We start from the raw sequence: 26616 nt of genomic DNA, 5'->3' as shown, positions 1-26616 counted from the left end.
TGGAAAGGTAATGTGGAGGGGGAGAAGGATCTGTAGCTCGCTCTCTTATCCCCACCCACCCCATATGTTGAATTATTATTTTAAAATTCAGGGGAGCATCCAAACAGATTGGTGCAGCCATAAGAGGACTGTACTTCTCTCTCTTTTTTTAAAAGATATTTATTGAGGTTTCAAAAATTATATATAAAAAGAAAAAACAGTAATACACAATAGTACAAACAAAACAAAAACAAAAAAACAGGTATAATTTCAATCCCTTATTTTCTTCTCACTTACTTCCAAACTTAAAACACGATTAAAAACACGTAGAATTTCAATTGCTTATTTTCTTTTAACTTGTTTCTCACACCTCCTCGCACCTCCCCTTCTTGTGTTCCAATTCTAATTATTAGCTCAGCAAATTCTTATTACTTATTTCTCAACTTTAACTTAATAGTTTATCTTAGATTTATTTTTGCAAACCTTATTTTCATTTAATTTAGTTCATTTTAAAAATCCAAATTTTACCTTATCCAAACTTAAACCTCAAACTTATACATTGATTCTTATTCTTAAAACGTTTTTTCCTGAGGTCAACAAAAGTTCCCTTCCACAAATTTCCCATTTTACATACCAATAACAAACAAAGTAAAAACAAAATAAATTGTAGTTATGAACCCTTTGGATTCCCAAACTCCACCCCCCCCTTTCCCGGCTTCAGCCTCCACAAGTATCCATCAGTCTTAATCTACTATCAGCCTGGAGATCTCACGTCCGAGGCCCTTAATTCTCTCTCAGTTAAGAGGACTGTACTTCTCATAGGCATCTGGTTGGCCAGTGAAAAGGACTAGTTGGACCTTTGGTCAAATCCAGCAGGGTTCTGCCTCTGCTGCCCTCCAGATGTTCTGGCTGTCCACTCACATGAGCCCTGGCCGGCATTGCCAATGGTCAGGGGTAACATGAGTTGCAGCCTAGCGACGCCTAGAGAACATCTGGTTGGAAAGGGCTTTCCTGAACCCATCGGTACCCAGCTAATCCCCTGTGCCCTCCACCCTCCTGGTCTCCCAACCGACAAGTCACACCTTCCCCATCCCTGCTGTCGTCTCATGCTCCCTTCAACTGCGCAATCTCCTCCTGTCTCCCCTCCAGACAAGTCGCCAGATGGGGCTCCCATTACAGAAGCACTCCCTCCAAATGGCCACCTTGTCAGTTTGCATTTCTTGGTACAGAAAGTCTGGTGTGTAGAGGTCTTTCCTATTCTAATTAGTTCAAGAGGGTTCTGGAAGCTTATCTGCGTGAAAGAAACAAGCAGAAGGTTCATGATGTTTGGGTTATTCCTTCAGAGAAGCTGAGTACAGCTGGCTTAAACTGGTTCTGTTATCTCTTTCTGTCAAGGTTATGCTGACTATAATAGTAAGGCCAGAAGGAGCCTGGGATTCACTTTCTCTTTCTATCTCTTTTCCTTCTGGTGTGGTGTTCTGTAGATAGGATGCTTAGCGTTAAGGTTTATACTTATTACAGTGGTACCTCTGGATGCGAATGGGATCCGTTCCAGAGCCCCATTCGCATCCTGAAGCGAATGCAACCCGCGTCTGTGGGTTGCAATTTGCCACCTCCACGCATGTGGGTGACATCATTTTGAGCGTCTGCGCATGGGCAAGTGGCGAAACCCTGAAGTAATGTGCTCTGTTACTTCTGGGTCGCCGTGGAGCACAACCCGAAAATGCTTAACCTGAAGCTACTTCAACCCGAGGTATGACTGTATAAGTTACTGTAAGTTTAAATTAAGTCTGCTGCAACTGGATTTCTTATGGACAGGGCCAATCCTGAATGTACTGGATTTGTGACCATTATGCTCATTTGCCTTCAGTAGCACTAAGCTCTGCTGGATGAAATGCAATTGCCTCTGGACTATTTTTTTGGAATTCTGCAACGTGTTTAAGTTTTTACTCTGCTAACGATACGTTGGAGTTCTGCTCTGGATCATATTGTGTAGAATTCATGACATGCCTCTCTCCCCCCCTGCCCGCAGGTGGCCACGCACCTTGGCTGGCATCACCGCCTACCAGTCATGTCTGCAGTACCCCTTCGCCTCTGGGAACGGGGGGCCTGGCTTGGAGAAGCAAGCGTGGAGGCGCTGTGACCGCACAGGCCGCTGGGAGGAAGGGGACTATTCCCACTGCTTGTACACCAACGATATCACCCGTGTCCTCTACACCTTTGTGCTGGTGGGTTGCTCCTCGGGGTGCCCCTGTCATTGCCAGGGGCTTGCCTTGCCCTCCCTTGCAGCTGCACAGTTGGCATGGCTATGCCAGCTCCCAGCCAGCCGTGCCTTCAATGTCCTTTTCTATGTTAGGAGTGGTTGGCCTGGCCCAGAGAAGCAAATGTGGAGGCCCTTCAATATTGTCTTATATACCCTGCTCTGACTGGCAGCAGCTCTCCTGGGTTTCAGGCAGGGGGTATTCCCAGGTGGAGGCACTAGGGGTAGAACCTGGGACCTTCCTGCAGAGTGGGTGCTCTGCCACTGAGCATAACACCTGGGCTACCTCTCTTATTTTATGTATCAAGCACTATGTTGACATGGGCCCCAACCCCTTTTCTGTGCTCCCAGATGCCCATCAACGCCTCCAACGCCCTGACCCTGGCACACCAGCTGCGTGTCTACACAGCTGAGGCGGCAAATTTCTCGGACATGATGGATGTCATCTACGTTTCCCAGATGATTGAGAAGTTCACTGGTTACGTGGATCAGATTAAGCAGGTAACTGAGTCATGTGTAACCGCATTCCTACGTTCTTTGCTTTCCCCAAATGCAATGCAGGGAGTAAGCTGCTTGCCTGCGATTCCTGTCTTTTCCTCTGTGCCTCAAAACACAGAGGATTCCCTAGAGAATTGGTTCACCCCTAGCTCTTCTGGATTTTCCCAGTTGCTCGCTATAACCTATCTGGCTGCAATTACCATCAATTTTATCCATTTGCATTCCTCTTTCCGTAGTGGTGGATTGGAGCAATAGTGGACAAGGCCCTGATGCCTCTCAGCACAAGTTGTTGGGAATGCCAGGTTGTGCTCAGGCCTCGCTTGCAGGCTTCTTAAAGCCATCTGGTCTCTTTGATTGAGCAGGGTTCTAATGCTGGGTGGATGTGGTGTCGCTTCCATGTTCTGTGCATTGTCCAGAGCGCTCTTTGCATTTAAAGCAGGGTGGGGAAGCTGAGGTCCTCTAGACAGGCTTCGAAATTAGCAGGGCATCAGGCGCATTTTGCGCCTAAAGATTCTCCATGAGCAAGCACCTCAAAAAGTCTGGGTGCCAATTTTTTTTTGTGCCTGGCTGACACTCAAGGATTACTGAAATGTATGTGTTTTGAAGCCTCGTAGTATATCTTAAGGATAGACAATATGTTAAGGAGTTTAACAATAAAGAGTAGAGTGTTTTGAGAGCTGAAGTATGGTACCAATACAGTGGTACCTCAGGTTAAGAACTTAATTCGTTCTGGAGGTCCGTTCTTAACCTGAAACTGTTCTTAACCTGAGGTACCACTTTAGCTAATGGGGCCTCCCGCTGCTTGCTGCACGATTTCTGTTCTCATCCTGAAGCAAAGTTCTTAACCCGAGGTACTATTTCTGGGTTAGCGGAGTCTGTAACCTGAAGCGTCTGTAACCTGAGGTACCACTGTATTTTTATTGTAAACACCAAATTAAACATGTATGAACAATTTCTGCTAAAAATGTGATATTAACGATGTGTTGCTTATGTGAATTGCATATTAATTCATGCTTATCAAAATAATAAATAAAAAGTGTTGCTGATCTCCCCGTCCCCCACCCCGCCAGTGGCCACTAGACATTCTGTTTTGGCGCCCACCACCCAGGTCCTAGAAGCCATTTCTACTCCAGTTTCTATCACTGCCTTCAGACTCTGATGGACTCCTAGTTGCACCAGCCCCAGGCAGCATGGCACAAGAATGCTGGGAGCTGAAATCCATCAACATCTGAATGGCCGCAGGTTCTCCGTCCCTGATTTAAATAATCTCTTTTGCTGCAGCCCTGGGGTTTTTGGGAAGATCTCACCCTTGTCTGCCTTCCCGCAGCTCACGGACGTCATTGTGGAGATGGCCAGCAACATGATGCTTGTGGACGACCACGTTCTGTGGATGGCTCAGATTGAGGACAAGGCTTGCACCAGCATCGTCCGTTCGCTAGAGAAGATTGCCGCCTACACTCTCAGCACCAGCTCTCAGTACATAGCCGTGGTAGGTCACACCGAGAGATGTTCAGATGGGGGGGGGTTGCGGGCTGTTTGGAACTAAGAAACATGGGAGGCATGGACACACCCAGTATTCTTGGGCAGCTGCTGGGGACCAAGCCCTTTGACAGTCAGCTCAGTTACCCATCCAGCAACCTGTCCATGGGCTTATCTGGGTGGGAGCTGCCTGCCATTTTGAATTTCCCACAGTGCCCTGGAGCGGCCATGGTAGCATTGTGGGAACTTGAAATGGCGACTGGTACCACCAGCTACGCTTGGAGAGAGCAAGGGAATGAGGGATGGAGGAGGTCACTGCAGGGCAATTTATTAAGGGACTAGTTGAGCTTGGAACAAATCAATCGGAGGAATAATATTAAGGTGTGGGTAGTAAGAAATATTCATATTGAGACAAAGGGGGTAGTTGCAAGTTAACAGGGGGGATGGACGGACACAAGAGTGTGGATCTGTGCCACCATGCCTAACAATGATACTCTTTACCTGGGAGTAAAAAATGGGGGAGAAATATGATTTAAATGAGAATTTACCTTATTCACACTTCCTGAAACAATATGAAAACTGAAACACCGCCTTCCTTCAAAATTTGCACTTTTGCAATGCAGCTGTCCCACCAAGTAATGTCTACCCCCCAAAAAATTGCACATACTGGGGTAAAGCATGCATAGAAATGGGTATATTAGTGAAAATAATGCACAGAAAATGTGTTATATTGGGGGAAATCACTGTGTAAATATGTGGGTCTTAGGCAAAATTGCATACAAACATCCCGTATATTAGGAAAAATATGCACTAAAATGCAATGAACTTTCGGGAGGGCTTAAAAAAATAAATATATAAATAAATTGCAAATGTATGGGAAGAGCTAAGCTCAAGACTAGGAAAAAATGGGAAAGTGGAAAGGACAGCTTTGCCCACCGCTTCCTGGGAGGCATCCTGGGTCTCACAAGTCAGGTACCTTTGCTTTGGCAGAACACGAGGAACATCGCTTTTGAGGCCTACCTGATCAAGCCAGACAGCTATGTGGGCCTGAGCTGCACAGCCTTTCAGAAGCGCGAGGTGGTGCTCAGCAGTCGGCCGCACCGGCAGGAGCGATATGCTGAGTCCCTGGCAGACCAGCAGCTGAAGTTCCGGTGTGCCACGGGCCGGCCAAACATCTCCCTGGCCAGCTTTCACATCAAGGTGAGGTGGGGAAGGGCAGGGTCAAGTAGGGTGGATAAAGGAGAGGAAAGGATCTTGGCAAAGTATTATAGGATGCAGTAAGCAGAGCAGAAATCCAGGCAGCCCTTGCATGGGCAGGGCAAGTGCAGATGAACTGAATTCAGAGAGTCTGCTACTCAAACCAGACCTGAAGTGGGAGATCCATGATCAGGTCTCACAACCTAAAAAAGCAACCACTGAGTTGAGAAGGAGGCATTTGGGTCAGCACCATAACACTAGGGGAAAGGATTTGGGAACGTAGGAAGCTTCCTTATACGGGGTCAGACGGTTGGCGCATTGAGACCAGTATTGTCTACACTGACCGGAAGCAGTTTGCTAGGATTTCAGAACAGGGTCCTTCTCAGCCCTCCCTGGAGATGTCAGAGATGGAACCTGGGACCTTCTGTAGGCAAAGCAGAAGGTCTGCCACTAAGCTGGGCTATTTCTCAAAACTCCCCCTGCCATGCTATGTACGGAGCAGAATGTAGCTGTCTTTCAGATGTCGCACTACTCCAACTTTTGCAACACAGTTTTGGGGCTTAAGGAGAGTACCAACCTGTATGTTAGGGTGAAATGTGTTTAGAAAAGTTTGAGAGGAAATCTGTTGAGAAACACATATTTAAAAACAAATTCTCATGCAGTTTGTTTTTTTAAATAAACAGAGAAATAAATGGTCTGTAGCCATCTTAGCTTTACTCAGAACAGACCTTTTGAAATTAATGGGCCCAAGGTAAAGGTAAAGGGACCCCTGACCGTTAGGTCCAGTCGCAGATGACTCTGGGGTTGCGCGCTCATCTCGCTCTATAGGCCAAGGGAGCCAGCGTTTCTCCGCAGACAGCTTCCGGGTCATGTGGCCAGCATGACTGAGCCGCTTCTGGCGAACCAGAGCAGTGCATGGAAATGCCATTTACCTTCCCACCGGAGTGGTACCAATTTATCTACTTGCATTTGACGTGCTTTTGAACTGCTAGGTTGACAGGAGCAGGGACCGAGCAACAGGAGCTCACCCCGTCACAGGGATTCGAACCGCCGACCTTCTGATCAGCAAGCTCTAAGCTCTGTGGTTAGACCACATTACCGTCTGCATCCCAAGTTAGACATGCCTATTATCTTTAATTAGTCTGTGTGGGACTGGCATTGGACGCAACCCATTGTAACTTAATGCAAAGAAAGGAAGGAATGGATTTATGAATGAATGAAGGGGTGGGGGTGGGCTGCTCCAGCTGTACCTGGCAACGTGGACAAGAAACTGAACTGGTAGAAGTCAAGTTTCCTGCGTGTGTCCCCAAGCTGGGACTGGGTTGTTGTTGTTTTGCTGGGTGACCCCTTTGTTCCCTGTCCCATCAGAACAGCATTGCTCTGGCCTCCATTCAGTTGCCTCCTGGTCTCTTCTGCCCGTCGGCTCCTCCTTACCCCTCAGCTCACAAGTACAAGCTCCAGTTCCTGGCATTCCGCAACGGCAAGCTCTTCTGCAGCACTGGAAACTCTTCACACCTGGCAGATGATGGCAAAAGGCGCAGTGTGGCCACTCCGGTGATCTATGCAGGAACACGTAAGGATCTCAGTGCCCGGGCAGTGGCTGTGTGGAACAGGCTGTATGGTCTGCCTCTTTTGGTTTGGCTAGCCAACGTGGGGTCCTTCAGATGGGTTTTTGGGGGGTGGGGAGCTCATCTTCCCTAAACACAGGCCACACTGGCTGGGGATGATGGGAGTTGTAGTCCAAATCATCTGGAAGGTAAAAGGTAAAGGACCCCTGGACAGTTTAAGTCCAGTCAAAGGCGACTATGGGGTTGTAGCGATCATCTCACTTTCAGGCCAAGGGAGTCGGCGTTTGTCCACAGGCAGCTTTCTGGGTCATGCAACTAGCATGACTAAGCTGCTTCTGGTGCAACAGAACACCGTGATGGAAACCAGAGTGCACGGAAACACCATTTACCTTCCCACCACAGTGGTACCTATTTATCTACTTGCGCTGGTGTGCTTTTTTAACTGCTAGGTTGGCAGGAGCTGGGACAGAGCAACGGGAGCTCATTCCGTCATGGGGATTTGAACCGCCGACCTTCCGATCAGGAAGCCCAAGAGGCACAGTGGTTTAGACCACAGTGCCGCCCGCTCTCCACCCTGGTTACTCCTGCCTCAAAGGGCATTGCTTAAGAACCCATGTCTGAAAGCCAGCATTCATACTGTGTGTCTTTCCTTTAAGAATGAGGAAAGGAATAACCAAATGAAGCAGGCAACTGATCCGGAAATATATATGTGTGTTCTTTTCAGATAATGTTGTTGTTGTTAGGGTGTATGGGGCGTTAGGGGAGGGATATTACTCTGTCCCTTTCTGCTGTGCAAGATAGCATCTGTTCCACTCAGTCTGAAGGCAGCTTGCAGCCTCTTTGCCCATTCCTCGTTTGGTCTTCCCCAGATGGCTGTGGAGCGAGCAACTTCAGTGAGCCCGTCATCATCTCGCTGCGGCATTTGGGCGAGGGCACCGACCGCATGGCCGCTTCCTGGGACTTTGACGTGCTCGCTGGGTACGGGGGCTGGAGAGCTGAAGGCTGCCAGCTGATTGGCCTGGAGCCCAACGTCACCACCGTCAGCTGCCGGCACCTTGGCAACGTCGCTGTGCTGATGGTGAGGCCTGGGGGGTGGCGTGGGCTGGTCTACCTAATCCAGCACCCGTCCAGCCCAAGGGAGGTTTGGGTTGCTTTGCCCAGCTACCGTATTTTTTGCACCATAACACTCACTTTTTTCCTCCTAGGAAGTAAGGGGAAATGTCTGTGCGTGTTATAGAGGGAATGCTTACAGGTGGCAGGGGGATCTGCTGCAGTCGTGAGCAGAGGATTCATGGTTCCCCTTCCTTTCCTCCTCCATGGCACGCTTTGAAACAGCAAAGCGGGAGAAGAGCCGCTGAGTGGGGAGGAGAGAGGGACAGAGACCCTGCTTGCTTTAAAGGAGCAAAGCGGGAGAGGAGAGGAGCCGCTTACACGAGTGTAAGTGGCTCCTGTCCTGTTGGCTCCTTTAAAACAAGCAGGGTCTCTGTCCCTCTCTCCTCCCCACTCAGCTGGCTAAATAGCAGCAAAGTTTTTCAGCGAGCCGGGGAGGAGGGAGAGAAGCAGAACCTGCTTGCTTTAAAGGAGCAAAGCGGGAGAGGAGAGGAGCCTTCTCCTCTCTGCATTATTAACAGCATCCTTCTCCACCCACCCCACACGTGTTCCTTGTCCCTTGAGTGCTTTTCCTTCCCTCCCCACTTAAAACGTGGTTACAAAGGATCCACATGGATCCTCAGGATTTTTGCATTGGGCTACCCCAAACTCACCGTCAGATCACATGTCTGTGGCCACAGCATGAACCACAAAAATCATACATCCACTGTTTCGTTTAGAATATTTTTTTTCTTGTTTTCCTCCTCTAAAAACTATGTGCGTGTTATGGTCGGGTGCGTGTTATAGAGCGAAAAATACGGTATATTCTATTGGCAAAACCTATTTGGTGTTTCGCAACTTTCTGACTAGTTGCAGGACCTTAGCCAGACCTAGCAGAGTACACACAGAATCCACGGAAGCAATTGGTGACTTGGCTGCAGACAGGATAGACGAAGCAGGAACCAGGAACTTGTAGTTAGGTGTTTATTATATACAGTGGACTATATACAGGAACAGAACATGGATCTTTAGCTAGCTCTCTCATACACCACTCACAACTCCTACACTGACACAGAACTACTGAACTCTGAAATACTGAACTAACACATTCCAGTTAATAGGCCATTACTCCCTTGAGAGAGCTTGACCAATCAGGAAGCTGTCTCCATGTCTCTGTTATCACCAGGCAGACTTACTCCTTCAGACTGCCTTCTGGCTGTCTGCCAAACCTTAATTGACTCTGTGTGAGTAGCTGCACGTACACAGTTTCCCAACATATTCAGCTAAGGCTGCCATGCAGGTAGTGAACTCTCCACAGGAGCTGGAACACCGAGATCCCCCTCAGTGTTTTAATTTAAATTAAGCTGCCTTAATTTCTAACCACTGCACTCTGCTGGACCTTATTCAAAGTGTTGGTGCTGACCTTTAAAGCCCTAAACAGTCTCAGCCCAGCATACCTGAAGGAGTGTCTCCACCCCCATCGTTCAGCCCGGACACTGAGGTCCAGCGCCGAGGGCCTTCTGGCGGTTCCCTCCCTGTGAGAAGTGAGATTGCAGGAAACCAGGCAGAGGGCCTTCTCAGCAGTGGTGCCCTCCCTGCAGAACACCCTCCCATCAGGTGCCAAGGAGATAAAGAACTACACAACTTTTAGAAGACACCTGAAGGCAGTCCTGTTTTGGGAAGTGTTTCATAGTTGAGGCTTCCCTCCCCGCTTTGTGTTTTGTTGGAAGCTGCCCAGAGTGGCTGGGGTAACCCAGTCAGATGGGCAGGGTATAAGAAATAAATTATTATTATTATTATTCTCAAACACAGGAACTGAGCAACTTTCCACGTGAGTCCCCGAGCCCAGCTGAAGTGCTGCACCCTGTCATTTACAGCTGTACTGCCCTCCTCCTCCTGTGCCTCTTCGCCACCATCATCACGTACATCATCAACCACAGGTGAGTATCCTGCCCCATCTCCCTCGCCTGGCCTCATCCTGCCCCCATGTCCTTGGCTTCTTACTTGCAACAAGGCCAGCAGGTGTCACTGCCTGCCAGCTTCTCCCACCTCCTCCTTTGTCTCAGTGTCACCTTTGTAGGACTCAGCGGGGGGGGGGATGGGGATCGATCCAGAATTCACTGTCCTTGGCCGTGAATCTACCTGCTGTTGGTGTACCTTGCCTTCCGCCCTACCTGCCACAATGGGCACCAGCCACCGCCCGCCTGTGGTCCTTCCTTTTGTGCACCCACCTTCCTTTTGTGCCTGTTTTTCCCGCAGCACCATTCACATCTCCCGGAAGTGCTGGCACATGCTGCTCAACCTCTGCTTTCACATTGCCATGACGTCGGCCGTTTTTGCGGGGGGCGTCACCCTTACCAACTACGTGGTCATCTGCCAAGCGGTGAGTATGTCAGCAATGTCTAGGCAACACGATGACCGTGTACAGTGTGGTGTAGTGGTTAAGAGCGGTAGTCTTGTAATCTGGGGAACCGGGTTCGTGTCTCCGCTCCTCCACATGCAGCTGCTGGGTGACCTTGGGCCAGTCACACTTCTGTGAAGTCTCTCAGCCCCACTCACCTCACAGAGTGTTTGTTGTGGGGGAGGAAGGGAAAGGAGAATGTTAGCCGCTTTGAGACTCCTGAAGGGGAGTGAAAGGCGGGATATCAAATCCAAACTCTTCTTCTTCTTCTTCTTCTACATGCGCAATAAGCAATCTTTTATAGAATTCCTTCAAACCATAACAAGTCCAAAATGAAATCTTTAGTCTGAAAATCTTTAAATGAAGTGAGGCACCAGACTTTGTACGATGAAAGACAAGCTGCGAAGCTTTGTGTATTCAGCAAATATGATATCCAACACTGAACAGTGATTCCGGATATAGACCACTGTCTTGTAGAATTCTTCGTCAGTGTGGTGGGAGGATATAGAATTGCTTCATAAACCCATCTTATTCCGAATGAACGTATGTAAGTGAAAATATAAAATGATGTGGAACAGTGCTCATGTAATAATGTAGTCACTGCTGAGTGTGGCAAGGAGGACCTCATCGTGTGGGCACGCAGTTGTCTTTCCAGTGGCACACTGGTGTTGCACCCAAAGGAAACGGCAGCCGGCTGCTTTTGCCTCTGTAAGAATGCCCCGTGGGCATGGCATCACATTATTACAGTGGTGCCTCGCAAGACAAAATTAATTCATTCCGCAAGTTTTTTCTTCTTGCGAGTTTTTCGTCTTGCGAAGCACGGTTTCCCATAGGAATGCATTGAAAATCAATCAATGCGTTCCTATGGAGACCGTCCGGGGACAGAGGGGAAGCCGCACGCCTTCCCCTCTGTCCCCGGACCTGTTTAAAGCAAGGGGCGGTGGGGAGAAGATTGCTTCTCCCCGTTGCCTGCCCCTCTGTCCCCAGACCTGTTTTAAAGCAAGGGAAGGGGCAGCGGGGAGAATCGCTTCTCCCCGTTGCCGCCCCTTGGTTCAAAAAGGGTCCGGGGAGAGAGGGGAAGGTGCGCGCGCCTTCCTCTCTGTCCCCTCTTTTGAAGCAAGGGGCGGAGGGGAGAAGATCGCTTCTCCCCGCTGCCCCTTCCCTTGCTTTAAATCAGGTCTGCGCGTGCCTTCCCCTCTGTCCCCGGAGATTGTGGGGCTGGCAACGGGGAGAAGCGATCTTCTCCCCGCCGCCCCTTGCTTCAAAAGAGGTCCGGGGACAGCGGGGAAGACGCGCTGCGCTTCCCCGCTATCCCCAGAGCTTGCAGGGCAAGCTTCGTTTTGCGAAGCAAGCCCATAGGGAAATGCGTCTTGCGAAGCGGCTAAGAAAACGAAAAACTCCTTCGTCTAGCGAGTTTTTCGTCTTCCGAGGCGTTCGTCTTGCAGGGCATCACTGTAAATGGAATAAATAACACGGAGATGGCATCATTGCCGACAGCGTTCTTGGAAGCGCCGTTGTCATGGGGCATTCCGTCCCAGATCCGGCAAGTGTCTCCCAGCCCTTGAGAGCAACTGACCCACAGGAGATGACTGTGTCCTCTGCCTTTACTCTGTACAGGTTGGCATCATTCTGCACTACTCTGCCTTGTCGACTCTTCTGTGGATGGCGGTTATGGTGAGAGTGATCTACAAGGAGGCCACGTGGAAGGCACCACAGCAGCAGGAAGGGGAAGCCCCCCAGCCAGCCCCCCGCCCAATGCTACGGTACCGAGGAAGAAGGTCTCGTAGGGAGGGGGCTGTAGGCTGCAGGAGACGCCCCTGCTCCAAGTTTACAAAACTGGGTTCAAGAGGAAACTAGTCATGATGGCAGTAATGCTTCTGAATACAAGTTACTGGAAACCACCAAAGGGGAGAGTGCTGTTGTGCTCAATGGCTGGCCAATATGAGAACAGGATGCTGGACTTGACAGGCCACTGGCCTGATCCAGCAGCGATTCTTACAAGGCGACTCTTGTGCCTTTGGGGAGTGGATTGCTCCTTTTTGAACCAAGAGAGGGGGACTTATTCTCTCCGTCTCCAGCCCATGGAAGGTTTGCAGGTATAATTCCCACATCCAGGAGATCAACAGTGGTGACTTTCTTTGTGTTTCAGATTCTACCTGATAGCTGGTGGGATCCCCCTCATCATCTGTGGGATTACAGCAGCAGTCAATATCCATAACTACGGGGATCATGACTCCTAGTAAGTAATCCAAAATGCTCCTTTTTATACAGCAAGGCTTCACGTGTTAGGACCCCATTTATGGGCAGGACTTTGGAAAACTGGTGGCATCTCACAAGTGCCAATTCCTGGGATAGATCAGGACTAGCCAATGTTGCTCCTTCCACCTATTGCAGGACTCCAACTCTCATCAGATCCAGCTAGTATAGCCAATGATCAGGAAAGATGGGAGTTGTAGTCCCCCCCCCAAAAAAAAAAAAAAAATCTGGAGGCCAGCATATTAGCTGCTGCTGGGCTGAATGCTCTTAGTGTGCCTCTATCGGCAGAGATTATTCACTTGCTTCTGGACTCAAATCTCACCTCCCACAGAGAAAAAGTCCTACAGTGGTTACTCTTCCTTCTCCTCTCGCTGTTTCATGCTTGGAGAAGGCAAGGCAAGAGGCTTCAGGGATTAGCATAGGGTCACCCTACTAGAGCATGGGACTTGACAGGCAGCTATGCTAAGCCCAGGCACCAAATCTTTGTAACACTCCTATGGTTAACTCCTGTTTGGGAAATACATAACAGCCAAGCAATGCAGTAATTATTAGCCACAGGAGGGGCGCAAGGTGCACGGTTTCTCTGCCAGGCAAGGTGCAAAGCCCTTCTTTTGCACCCTGTGAAACATAAATCTGCAGAGTTTTTTAAAAAAAAACTGGCCAACCGCCACCCGCCCATGACTCCCAAGCCTTCCCCCAATTAGTCGAAAGAAAGGGGGAATGGGAAAGGAGATTGGGGGAGGCTCGGGCATTGCGGGTGGGCGGCCGTTGCCCAGTTTTTTTAAAACTGCGCATTTATGTTTCACAGGGTGCAAAAGAAGGGCTTTGCACCTTTATACAATATGCACGTGTGCTTGGGCCCAGGGTCTTTTGCCTCACCATCCCCACTACTGACTCAGCTAAAAAAAAAAGGAAAGAAAAAGTGCCCCGATTCATTGAAAAAAAATCTGGTAACCATATTAGCAACAAATGGAGGGGCATGGGCTTTCCATTGCTGTGGCAGACCTTTGGGTTGATCTCCCAGGACTCACCCTACATTCTCCCAGTTACTTCAGACCCACTTGATAGTTCTGCTGAACCTTCCCCCTCTCCCCGTTTCCCTGCAGTTGCTGGCTGGCTTGTCAGCCAAGCATTGGGGCCTTCTACGTGCCTGCGGCTTTCGTCCTGCTCGTCACTTGGATTTACTTCCTTTGTGCGGGAATCCGGTTGCAGTGTCAAGCCAAGAACCCCAAAGAGGCACCCAAACCCCTGGAAATGCGTCAGCGGCTGGGTGGCAGCAGCAACCTCTTGACAGACTCGGGGTCCATCTTGGTCACGCTGAATTCTGCCCCGCACAGTGCCGACGTCGACGGCGTTTACTCTTTAGGGGTGCAATTCTGGGCTCTTGTCATCACCCATTTCCTGTACATCACTCTCTGGACCTTCGGGGCCATGGCGGTGTCCCAGCGCTGGTTCCTCCTGAAGGTGGCCTTCAGCTGCCTCTACGGAGTCACGGCTGTGGCGTTGGGGCTCTTCATCTTTGCCCACCACTGCGCGCGCCGCCGAGACGTGCAGGGCTCGTGGTTCGCCTGCTGCCCCTCTTACAGGAATGCTTTGCCCATGCAAGCCTACGTGCACCCCGGGGCGGGAGTGGAGGACGGCTCCCAGGTCTTCATTGGCTGCAGCCCCGAGGCGGCTCAGTCCATCAAGTCCTCCTCTTCCCCCAGCAGCAGCAATTCCGCCCCGGGGCCTTGCAAACTCAACAACCTGCAAGTGGCCCTCGGCCAGGCGGATGGCAGCCCTTCGCAGACGGCCTGCTATGAGGACGCCGAGCCTTGCAACAGCAAGAGCACCCCGCCGGCCAGGTACGCCAACAACCTGCACGGCCGCAGCAGACACCACAAGAGCAGGACTAAGCAGTACCGAGAAGGGAAACACCAGCAGCGCCTGAAGGCTCTGCGGGGGCCTTCCTCAGAGCACCCGACCAGCGAGAGCGGCAGCCTCCCCACCAGCCACTCGGAGAGCTACCAAAGCAGTCGGAACAGCCCTCTGAACAATCGGCGCCACGGGGTGGTCCCAAGCCTGGAGTTGGCCCTGACGCAGTCCGACTTGAGCGACGGCAGCGGCGGCCACCACCACCACGGGGCCGACTTCAGCCAAGGCCAGCGGAGGAGCACCAGCAGAGACAACCTCAAGCACCAGGCCAATGCCGCAGCGGAAAAAGAGACTAAGAGGCGCTCCTTCCCCCTCAACACGGCCAATCAGAACGGGGGCCTGAAGGGCAGCGAGTACGACATAAACCTCACCGGGGCTGACAGTGCAGCCGGCATGAAAACGGGTCTCTGGAAGAGCGAGACGACTGTGTAGGGAAGGGTCAAAGGGCCAGGGGGCTGGAGCAGGTTTCCCCAGCCTCGGGCAGGAATTAGCAAGGCACTGGCATCTTGCTGCCAGAGCCTGCTGACGCAAGCTGCAGAGGCTGATGGTGTGCACTATGTGGGGCTTGGGCAGTGTCTGCTTGACCACGTTCGCAGACCCCCTGCCCTGCAGTCAAGAGGAAAGGTCACCTGACATCTGAGTTGCAAGGGGGCAGGGTAGGGAGAGGGTATGTGCGTCACATCCTAGGAACCACACCATGCTCTCCATCACCGATATCCTGTGCACCAGGTGACTCGGCTGCTCTTTGTTCCTGGGGATCTTTTCCTGTCCCCACCGAACGAGCAGCGGTGGCCTAATTTGTATGGTGAAAGACAATCATTTGTTCTGGAGCATTGCAATCTATATTATATCCCTTCTGCATGTCACTTAGATCCTAGGTGCTTTTTTATTTTATTTTTTTGGTATGGCATACCAAGGAAAGCAGTGTTTATAAGCTGAAATCTCTAGCATTGTATGTACATATGTATAGGCAAAATTGCTATCCAACTGAAGTGCCTACACACTTTATGTTAAAGCCATCAATGTTGTGTCAAAGAGCTCTTGCCTTCTCCACTCCCCCCTCCTCCAACATACCTCAAGGCCAATTCTCATGGCTACGCTGTGGCTCATGCAGCCAACAAACCACCAAAGCTGGAGACAGTTGGTCATTTTTAACAGAATTGATGGTAGTAAGGCATCATTGTGCTCATGGGGCTGACCAAGGAGGTGGCTCAAACCATGTTGCTCCTTTTAAGTATTTTTTTTTGGGGGGGGAGCACGTTTAAACACCTTTGAGACATTCCCATCTGCTTAGTTCCAAGGGGGGCGGGGACAGTCCACTTTTTATGGGTGTTTTATCAAGTTAATGAGCAGTCGCATGATCAAACTCCTATTGAATCTGCTACGTCAACAATGAGCTCCATGTAGCCAACTAAGTCCTTGGGCTCTTTCTCAAAAGCAGCAATCCCTGCCAGCAGGCTGATCACTCCTTGCCCACGCCAGGCAGAGGACTTCTTGCATTGTATTTTGCAATCCCACAGATAATTGCACTTGTTAGACATGGGAAAAACTGGCCGTGAGAATGTGTTGTTTTCTAGTCTGGCTGACCTCAGACACCCCCCTTCCAAGCTTGTAAAACTGTACCTACGCTTTCAAAAGACAAGGAAAAATGAGAGAGGTTCAGAAGAAGAGGAAAGATTGTCAGTCTTGACTGAGGTCAAGGTGTGATTTGCCAAGGTGGGTTGCACCAATGACATCAACCTTTTAAAAAGTTTTTTTTTTTTCCTGTTAAAAAGAACAGTGGGTGGGGGCAAATGCATTAAATGTTCAGAGGAGGAATTGGGTCAACTGCAGATTCGCTAAAGATAAAAGGGCACATAGAGGGTCAAATCAAAGTGGATCTGTAGTTAAAGGTGAGTCTTGGGGTCTGAAGCAACTGAAGACTAGGGTCAGGGAAAGAAGATGATGTGCAATACCCCGACATGAGCTTTGTCTTAGAATTGTTTAATGATAGCAGCAGCAAAAAGACCGCCACTCCTCCTGCCTCTGAATTAGGCTGCTGAAGTTCCTGATAGATTGCAAGTAGATTTGTGCTTGTAGGGTACCAACAGGCAGTTGGTGCCACCTTCGGAGTCATCATTTTGCATTTGACTCTAGACTGGCTCCAGTTGGTAGACCAAGAAAAAATCCAGTAGGGGTCAGGATAGATTCTGCAAGGCAGATGTCTGTTCACACCTGGCCTTAGCCACTTCGTGTCAAACATGTAGTTCATTAGGAAGCAGCGGCCCGAACCTTTTGCGCCATTCTTCTTCTCCCTATCCATAGCCTTACAAAACCTGGTGCAAGGTGCATGACCTCTGAAGGTCACACTGAGATGCAAAGTGAGAAGAGGTCCTCAGCATGACGCAGTGCAATAAGCCATTTCCCCCCACCCTAAGAGGGAGCAAATGTAGCTTTTTAGTGACCATATTTAGCCCACCGAATTACAGAGCTAACGTAAGTGTTTATTTTAAAAGCCATAGTCAAAACGCAATCAAGCAAAGTATCAGCTACAAGTGTGCTTACCTCACTTTCATGGCATGTACTTGGCCTTGCAGAAAAAAAGAAAAAGGGGAGCATAGCTTCTTTGTTTGTATGGCACACTGTATGGCAGTTTTTCTATCCATGTTAAGAAGGCCAACACCACCCAATCATTTAACTGCTCTTGCACAAGGAACCCAAGAGTTGTTCACGGAGACAGGACATATGTCCTTAATCTACTCAAGTCTGCAAAGACTACAGCTTGCTTTGGGGGGGGGGGGGGGACAAGTTCTCTTCTTTCCTGTTTCTCTCCTTTCTACTTACTGATAAACATCTGGATTTCCAAGTTTTTGGGAGAAAAGTGCGTGTTTCAGGGTGTGGGAAGGTGTGTTATTAATTTAAATCAACATGGAACGCATTGTGCAATTGGCTCACAGACTGGCCAACAGAACAGAGACAGGAACATTTCAGTGGGCGATCAAAGGCTATTGGCAAAGCACTTGGATCATATAAATCACACCCACGTTTTTGCAGAATTAAAACAAGCCAACCCGCTATAAATTCCGACCAGGCAGAGAGATTCTTTTATTATTTAGGATCATTGTTGTGCATTGTTTAGAGAGAGAAGACTTGTGAGGGTTTTCTGTTCACACCCATAAACCATTATTATACCCAGATGAGTGCTGTCAGTAACACTGGTGGGGGTGTAGAAGTTGCTTAAAGCAGCAGAGTGAGAGGCGCAAACATATGGGAAGCTAAAAAGACGACAGAGGAATTTGTAGTATTGATGACTGGATGAAAAATCCAGACAGGCGCTTAGAAATGCTGTCTCCTCACACTCCGGCCCCATTGACCTCCGAGGACATGCTGCCACCTTCTTCTGCATCATTTATGCAATACTAACAAGCACTGAGCAAGAACAGTGAGATCTTATGAGAGCCACAGATGTAGGAGGACTAAACATGGGTTTTCCATATTTGGGAAAGGGGAGGAGCATCCAGCTCCTAAAGACGTAGGCATCCTGCAAGGAGGGAAGTCAGCCGAGAGCCACAGTTAAGTATCCTTAAGAATTTACAGGAACATGGTGGGAGGGATTTTACAGTGAGCTCACCCCACGATTCTAGCATAACCTTTAAAGGCCTTTCTCATGCAAGCAGCCCTACCCATGTGGGTGTGTCTCACGAGGCCAGATGAACATCTGGGGCTTTTTTTTCAGCTGGAACTCGGTTGCGGCACCTCTCTGGTGGGCTCCATTGCCATTCTAAGAGAACAAGGGAGGTGTTCATTGCGCGTTCCGGCACCTCTTTTTCTAGAAAGGTAGCACTGAAACGTCTGTGGGGTAAATGCATAGAAAAGCACTTCCCACAAAGGGCACCTGTGTGTCAGAAGCGGCTGAAGAATATATTTGTCCATTTTCAAGGGTGTGTGTGCAAGAAATCTGCACAGGCCCCTCTTCTCACTTTTTGCAATTTATATCACAGGCAATAACAAACAGCTGCTAGAAGAGAAAGCACATTCACTACAGTAAGTAACAGCAATGAATGCAAGCAGGGGGTGGATGCCAGGAGGTATCTCCACAACAGAACCATAGCCTTGAGGGAAGACACAAACTGGGTACTATAAATAAATGTATAATTTTTACGCACACGTGTTGAAAATTCTTACTGCTCCTTTGAAATCAACTGTGCAGTGATTACTAAAAATAAAGTCTTTATTCTGAACATGACAGAAGATCAATGTACTCCTAGAGACAGGCAGGCATACGCAGTCTCTTTGTCAGTAAAACACCACCTACCTCAAAAGGAGCTGCAAGGATTGTTTTGGTCCTCATGCTATTGGTTCCACCAGTCAAACAGGCAGAGCCATAGGCAATCAGTAGGATCCACAGTGGCTCTAAGAGCTGGCATGGAAAGTTGGAGCCCTTAAAGGGCCATGAAGCACTTATTACCTCCCAATCCCTGAATCTTCCAAGAACTGTTCCTTCTCCTCCTCCATCACCTCTTTAGCAACTACAATGGTTTCACAATTGCTTCCTCCTATTTAGCTTGAGAGCAGATCTATTCTCCTTTCCCTTACCTCTGAAAATTCCTTCTTGGTTTTATATTTTTTATATTTAAATAAAGGCCTAAATCATTTATATGTCAGTACTACAACCCACATGATATTGCCGATGCTGAACTTGTTATATATGCTTGCTACACTGAAAACAGTATTATCAGAAAAGCTTTGTATTATTACCTTATTTTGTCTGTTTACATTATGAGCAAATGACATATCACAAAAGAAAGCTTTTTGAGTGACAACTGTGCCAAAGAACAGAGAGCTTTTTTGAGAGACAACTGTGCCAAAGAAATCATTTAATAGGGCTTTTGCATTTTATAAAAATGAAGTGTTTCTAGCAGATGTTTCTTGTTTAATATATTAAAGATTTGCAACATCCAAAAAGTTATCTATTGCTTTCTTACTCCTCTGGCTCTCTTGATACCTCACACAGTTCAGTATCTGGTTGGTCATAAAGTCATTTTTTTAAAATCAAATCTGGCAGTAACAAGAGTTTGGCCACAGTTACAGAGCAATAAACAGAATTGTGTGGCAACAATTTGAGCAACTGAACAAATCACATATGTCATTAATGTGACATACAAGCTTGTCTCTCAACATGCATGTAGGGACAAAAATTAATTAAGCAGCTCCATTAATAAGAGCGACTGACTCATCACCTCTCTTGTGACACGGGTATGATGTTCAGGAACCACCACACCATGTTCTATAAAGAGATGCTTGCAAAGCCACAACTTTTTCTTCTGGATCTAGGTTTAAAGCATGAATGTCTGAAACAACTTGCAATTAGATTTTTACTCTTCCACTCTCCCATGCCTAACTATGAGGACCATAAGTAGACCAGACAAACATTAATTCAAGTCAAACGCCAACTCAAAGAGGTATTTCTTGCTCAGGCTGGCTGACTGCCTCCACCCAACCCTTCAAGAGTGGATACTACTTCTCACCGAGATACGCATGGAAGCCTGCCGATCTTTACACCAAAAGTTGTCCTAAACAGCATGCAAACCACTGCAATGTGGCCACTTCCTATACCTCTTGTCAGAGTTGAAAGAAAATAATCAACCTTGCCAACTGGTTACTAGTGGTCCCTACCTGTAACCAAACTTATCCAGGCCACCCAAACCTGTCTTCAATTATTACCACAGTAGGGTGGGAGGAGCCATGCCTGAAGGATGCAGGAGATTCTTAGTGGGACAGGAGAGCTGGGGGGGGGGGAATCACATCTGGCAACCAATGAATCCCTTTGCTTCAGACAGTAGACAAGTCTAAAAAGCCCAGGACACAAATTTTCACAATCCTCTAGTGGTTATGATGGCTCATTTACCAGAAGTAATGTATTTAGCATTAACTCTGGAAGTGTATACTCTATTCTTACCAAACTAAGCCTCCTAGAGCAAAATATGTATCAGAAGGCTATTGCTTGCACGCCTGTCTGAATCACTTGCAGCTTTGAGGTCACAGGCGCGCTTGAGCCTTGCTAAACATCTCCTTTTCTTCTGGAGTCCGGATATACTGCTCTATCTCACTGTCTAAAATGGGCTCATCCCCAGTGATAGCAGAATCTTCAAGGCTTAGCTGAGGAGTTCGTAGCCTCTTTGCAGGGTTCAAGACGCAGGGTGGGAGCAAAGGTTTCCGCTTGCTGAACTTCTGCTTCTCTCCTGAAAGGGAGGCCTCTTCTACTGTTGCAGCGCTCTCATCGATTAGCTGCAGCGGCGCAGCTGCTGAGTTTTCTAGGTCACGGTCTTCCGTAGTATCCACGATGCGGAAGGCAGCCTGTAGAAGCACACGGCGGTGCCGCAACAGGTCACCAATGTACTTTGCCACACTCCGACGGTCCACTTTCAGCACTCGCAACCAGCCCAGCTGAGAAGCCATTTGCAGGAGGATGTTATGCAGCTCCCTCAGTCTCTGGTGGGCTGGCCGGGGAGCCTCCATACCAGCAAGCTTACAGAACTGAGAAAGGGTGCAAGTGAGGCGATCGACAGGCCGGAGAGACTGCCAAGCCAGGAAGGCTGCTGCTGTCACTATGGGGATGGGGTGCCGGCCGGTCACCAGCCACGTGTCGCTGGCAAGTTCCACCATCTCGATAGTCCTTGCCACCAGCTGCTCCTTTTCTTCCACAAACTTAGTCGGGACGCTGGGTGAATTCTGGAAAATCTTGAAGCTGGAAAGATGAAAATCAAACAAGCCATTGGATTGGGAGATGTGGCAGGATGGAGAAGACAAATAGGTGAAAGAGGGACATGAGCAAAAAGAAGCATTCTGTGAAAGGGCAAAGGGCAGAAGGCCCTGCATTTTCCAAGGACACCAAAAAGGCAAGCTGAGCAGCTTGAATCAAAAAGTCAAGCATCTTCCATTAACCAGCACTATATGGACAGGGCTGAATTTACACTCTTCCGAACTTGTGCTCAACAAAATTCCGTTTGTTGGCTTCTTGCCCTTAATAATAATGGGAAGGATTTCCAAGCAATTCTGAGAATGATTTGTTTAAAAAAGGAAGTTTGCTGCCCCTGTGGCTAAAGAGAAAAGCCTGGACCTGCCTGAAGTGCCTCAGATGAAATCTCAGAAATCAGGGAGTTGGAGTATACATGCACATATGAAAATACCCATTTCTTCCATGATGGAAGCACACAGCACACACAGGGTTCCTACATCCAAGCACTGACCACACCGATCCCTGCTGAACTTTAAGAAGCTTGCTGTTTCATCAGCCTTCCAATCAATATACCACACAGTCCGTATGATACTTGTAAATTCTGTCTCTGAAATATGGAAATTGCACACCAACTTTGAGAAGTATTGTCAAGGAAAGATCATAAGAACTTCAACATACCCGTTTAGGTGGGTTTTCACCATATCCATCAAGCTGAGAGTAGGCACATCCAGTGCCAGTTCCTTCAGGAAGCGTAGATAGGTCTTTGCAAACAACTCCTTGTCTCCATAGAGTAGCAGGCAGACTGTGCCCATGGTCAGGGGCCAGTTGTGCTGGCGGCAGGTCACAAAGACGCAACAGCCCACAAGCATCTCCTTCTTCGCCAAGCTGACTAAACTGAAGCAGGGACGTTTGATTGCCTGCTGGTAATAGGACACGGCTGTATCTTCAAACAGAGAAGGAAGCCGCAGAACTTTGCAGAGATCCCGAACACGTTTGACTCCTGTGGGGGAAAATACCACAGCAGTACTTAAGAAATGTTTCCACATACACATTTATCAGTGACAAATCTAACCGCAGGGTAGGTCTCTGCCTGTATGAAGCTGCCCATATACTAAGATAATCTGTGGAGGCTCTGTTTCACATGCTCCCACTTTCAGAGGTTAGATGGGTGGCAATCATGGACAACGTATTTTCAATTGTGGTAGTGTAACTGGAGTGTCCAAACCAAGCCTACTTTGGCTTTTTTTTTATATTATGGAGAACTTTTTCCAATGAAAGTCTTTGGGGGCTCTAATTGAGAATGGCTGTTAGTATTGCTGTTTCAATATTTCTATTTTAATTTGGCTTTTAGTTATGTATTGATTTTTAATTTTTGCAGCTGTACACACAATTATAATGGCCATTTAATGGTAACAGAAACAGACTGGTCCATGGTTAACCAGTCTGTCAATGATTCAGGTGGGATTTGATCAGGCAATCAAACTGAACTCTGGACTCTGTGCACCTCTAAAACTCTAAAATAGGTTGTTTTGATGTTGGCCCCACAGCAAATAGGTAAGACTGTTTTAAAAATGCAAATTTCTCTTTCCTTTTAGAAAGTGAAAAAATGCAGCTCTTGTGGATGACAGGCATATTAATTTCCACAAAGCATCAAAGGAGTAATGCAGAATACTTACCTCGCTGTACACAACGGCTCGTTTGCTCATTCTGACCAGTACTCCGTGAATATGTGACTTCTACGAGATAAAAACACATATATCAGCCAAACTTTGGTCCAAGCTCTCAAACATGCACCCATTTTTAAACCGTTGAATGGTGTAGGGCCTGTCTATATTTGAGAACTGCTTGCAAGTAATATCCCAAATCCTATGTCTTTGTAAAATACAAAGAGTTTTGAGCTATTTTGCTATTCTTTGCCTCACCTTGTAAATGTTCTTCATCTGCATATGTGGTTGTGAGAAGCCCTTCAGTCAGAATGAAGCCACAGTCTGCGCACACCAGCTGGTTCTGAGCATAATGAGAGTCCTCTACAATTTCGAAGGAGCCACAGTCTGGACACTTCTTTTGGCTTGACATTTTAGCAGCCTGAAAGCATAAATCAAGTCCACAGTTGGTCACTGATATTTTGGAATTATTTAATTACAGTGGTACCTCATGTTACATACGCTTCAGGTTACAGACTCCGCTAACCCAGAAATAGTACCTTGGGTTAAGAACTTTGCTTCAGGATGAGAACAGCAATTGTGCAGCGGCGGCGCAGCGGCAGCAGGAGGCCCCATTAGCTAAAGTAGTGCTTCAGGTGAAGAACAGTTTCAGGTTAAGAACGGACCTCCAGAACGAATTAAGTACGTAACCAGAAGTACCACTGTACTTCCATGTATTACATTTACCGTATATCCCACCTGTCCTTTGAAGAGCTCAAGGTGGTATAATGGTTCTCTCCCCACCCAATTTTTATTCTTACAACAACTCTATGAAATTGGTTGTATTAATAATAATAATAATAATAATAATAATAATAATAATAATAATAGAATTTATATACCATCCTATACCCGGGGGGTTTCAGGGCGGTTCAAAGAATAGTATCAACCTAACCAGTTGGAATTACCCACAGAATTGTTGATTTTTTATCATTTTACTAAGTATTAAAGTATATCAAATTCTATTCGAAAACCACAGTCACTGCCGTAATGTTAGAAGACATAATAGGACAAAAAGTATGGAGAAGACAGGAAAACAAAGTCTTTTTATTTCCCTCAAAATCAAGGTGTCCCCTAGCTTGAAGGCCTACCATACTCTCACATTTGAAAAGTATCGTCACAAAATCAGTCTGAGGATTTTGTACAGTGTTACATTTCTGAAAAGAGCCACAAAGACTACCAGAGATTTGCGGGGGCTCTGTCTTCAGTTCTGATATATAGAATGCAGCTTTGATTAGGAAGGGAAGGAAACGCTCTCAAAGTACTCAGCTCAAATTACATAGGGCCTGATCCTGTCTTGTCATTGGAAACTACTGTATTTAAAGACTACAGTGGTACCTCTGGATGCGAACTGGATCCATTCCGGAGCCCCGTTCGCATCCTGAAGTGAACGCAACCTGCGTCCGCACGTCGCAATTCTCCGCTTCTGCGAATGACCTCATTTTGAGCGTCTGTGCATACGCAAGTGGCGAAACCTGGAGGTAACGAGCGCCGTTACTTCCGGGTCACCGCAGTGCGCAACACAAAAATGCTTAACCTGAAGCCACTTCAACCCGAGGTATGACTGTATTGGTGGGGGTGAGGGGGGGTGTCACAGTTTGTCCAAAACTGGAGGGAGCCTGGATGTGGGGCTAGCGGTTTTTCCTCTTGCATTTGAAGCATCACCAGCATTTCCATTAGAGTTTGGTGCTAAGAAACACCTAGCACCATAAACACTTTTCTGGTGGCCTGGCAAGACTTGCCCCACAGCCATTCGCTAAACAAGTGCTTCGTAATTTTAAAAAAGGGCACGGAGACAAAGTTGTTGTGGAAAGCTCCTCCTTTGTTTTTCCAGAGGCTCCTAAAGGCAAGTGAATAATGCCAGGGCAACCTGGAGTGCGGGGAAGAGATGTGAACTACTGGCTGGTTAGGGGACACAGAAAAAAAAGAGGGGGAAACTGACTTGTGTGATTTTGATAATGGTGATGTAAATAATAATAATAATAATAATAATAATAATAATAATAATAATAATAACAATAATAATTTATTTATACCCCGCCCATCTGGCTGGGCCTCCCCAGCCACTCTGGGCGGCTTCCATAAAAAACAAAAATACAGTAAAATATCACACGTTAAAAACTTCCCTGAAGCCTTAAGAGGTCTTCTGAAATGGGGTTTGGCTTTTGCTTCCCAACTCCCCATGGGACTCTGAGTCCCCTAAGTCCATGATCCATAACAATGGAGAGGAGGAGGATTGCTGGAGGTGCTCACAGAATCAGCGGCAGGTGAAGGGGGTTTCTGCCCACGCCACTCGCGGCTTGCATGCCCTCCAAAATAATCCCATATCCCTCCCAAAAAACCCGGCCTGGCTCCTAGACAGCCACCCAGGAGCCTCTTTCCCCCTTTACGCGGGCTGACTTACCTTCTCGCCGCCGATTTCGCAACACCGGAAAAAGCCGGGGGAGCTTTTTCAAGAGCGCACACGCTCCTTCCGGGCAATCCCCATGGTAACGGGGCAATCGGGCCCAGACACGCTCCAACGCTAAGCGGCCTCCGGAAAGAAACAAAGGAGCGCAGGACAAAGGTTCCGCCAGAGCCGCTCAGCTCGAGGGCGTTAGAGATGCGGCGAGGCGGAGCATTTGTGTCTGGACTGAGGGGTTGTCAGATCAACTGGAATGAGCTGAAGTTCCAGCCTTTTAAGCTCATTTTCTCGGAGTTTATTCTTGGAATTTAATAAAAAAGTTAAAAAACAACAACACCAGGAAAGCTGAAGACTTCCTTTTCCATCTTTGTAGTAAATCGTCCATTAGCAGCCTCCCTTTGTCTCATTTTCACCCTATCTTTCCTGATCTTTCATTTAAAATAAGTTCCCCTTGGAATACTTGTAGATTTTTGAGTGGGGGAGACACCAGCTCCTTATGTAACGGGGGGAAATATTAATATCAACACGTAGGACTGGAGACATACTCTGCAAATCTAGCCATGTTGACTCAGGTTGCAGCCTTAATCTGGATTCAACCAAAATCTACCTTTCTGTGACTTAAATCTAGTCTTGCCCTCTAGGGAAGCAGAGAGCAAGTTTGTGCCCTATTATTTTAGGGTGTTTCAAGAGTGCTATGTCAAAGTAATGTCATATTCTGGATAGAACAATCAGACCGATCGTTTAGCACTTTGATAATAGCTTCAGTGCTGTGCAGTTGCGCATGCTGTGGTTGTGAAACTGGCACCACATTTCCCAGACCTGATAAAATAATCCTAGCAGCAAAATGCTTCCACTTTGGGGGAACTGATGTTTATTAACAGTCAAACAGCTAAAACCTAAACCATTTGGTAAACCTAAAACATGGGTAAACAACAATTCTTGCAACAGCAAGTGGAACCTGAAAGTTTTACTGTGGGGATGTAATTGCACATCTGTGCTATGGGACCTGTGGCATCTCCAAGAGAAGTATTACAAGACACTCTCTTCCATTCCTAGCCTAACTTGCACAAGCCCTCAACCTTCAGCAACCCTCATAGAAAGGAATGGAGGACTATAGAAACTTACATATGCACACACCATATAGTTATGA

General features: G+C 47.8%; 2 protein-coding genes across 3 annotated transcripts in view; one reads left to right on the top strand and one right to left on the bottom strand.

The window, feature by feature from the left end:
* Window positions 1–17417, top strand: part of ADGRA2 (adhesion G protein-coupled receptor A2) — a 115624-nt gene extending 98207 nt beyond the window's left edge. The window contains exons 9-19 of the mRNA XM_082200242.1: window positions 2012–2207; window positions 2591–2740; window positions 4065–4226; window positions 5207–5416; window positions 6782–6986; window positions 7851–8059; window positions 9883–10010; window positions 10330–10453; window positions 12089–12234; window positions 12621–12710; window positions 13834–17417. Of these exons, the coding sequence (XP_082056368.1) occupies window positions 2012–2207; window positions 2591–2740; window positions 4065–4226; window positions 5207–5416; window positions 6782–6986; window positions 7851–8059; window positions 9883–10010; window positions 10330–10453; window positions 12089–12234; window positions 12621–12710; window positions 13834–15073 (2860 nt within the window). The 3' untranslated portion in view covers window positions 15074–17417. The remainder of the gene's footprint in view (window positions 1–2011; window positions 2208–2590; window positions 2741–4064; window positions 4227–5206; window positions 5417–6781; window positions 6987–7850; window positions 8060–9882; window positions 10011–10329; window positions 10454–12088; window positions 12235–12620; window positions 12711–13833) is intronic.
* A 1935-nt stretch (window positions 17418–19352) lies between these two features.
* LOC309519493 (transcription factor IIIB 50 kDa subunit-like) lies at window positions 19353–25514 on the bottom strand. 2 transcript variants are annotated; one of them, XM_082200556.1, is made up of 5 exons: window positions 25467–25514; window positions 23282–23444; window positions 23036–23095; window positions 22038–22359; window positions 19353–21368 (listed from the first exon to the last, which is right to left on the bottom strand). In XM_082200556.1, exons 2-5 carry the CDS (start codon window positions 23433–23435, stop codon window positions 20660–20662), a joined length of 1245 nt encoding a protein of 414 aa, XP_082056682.1. In that variant the 5' UTR covers window positions 23436–23444; window positions 25467–25514; the 3' UTR covers window positions 19353–20659. The 2 variants fall into 2 exon arrangements, with proteins under 2 accessions (XP_082056682.1, XP_082056681.1); XM_082200555.1 differs by lacking the exon at window positions 25467–25514 and adding an exon at window positions 24401–24457.
* Between the last annotated feature and the right edge of the window lie 1102 nt (window positions 25515–26616).

This window comes from Podarcis vaucheri, assembly GCF_965113315.1.
Source record: "Podarcis vaucheri genome assembly, chromosome: 15".
Classification (NCBI taxonomy): Eukaryota; Metazoa; Chordata; class Lepidosauria; order Squamata; family Lacertidae; genus Podarcis; species Podarcis vaucheri.
The sequence above is the reverse complement of the archived record's forward strand: the minus strand, read 5'-3'. Positions and strand labels throughout refer to the sequence as shown.

Excerpts from the sequence above, each read along its gene's own strand:
- LOC309519493 (XM_082200555.1), bottom strand. The coding sequence starts at position 24,442 with ATGCGAACGGGGCTCCGGAATGGATCCAGTTCGCATCCAGAG. Across the intron at positions 23,445-24,400 it reads GATCCAGTTCGCATCCAGAG|GCTGCTAAAATGTCAAGCCA; the intron begins GTACCACTGTAG and ends TTATGCTTTCAG. Across the intron at positions 23,096-23,281 it reads AGATGAAGAACATTTACAAG|AAGTCACATATTCACGGAGT; the intron begins GTGAGGCAAAGA and ends TTTATCTCGTAG.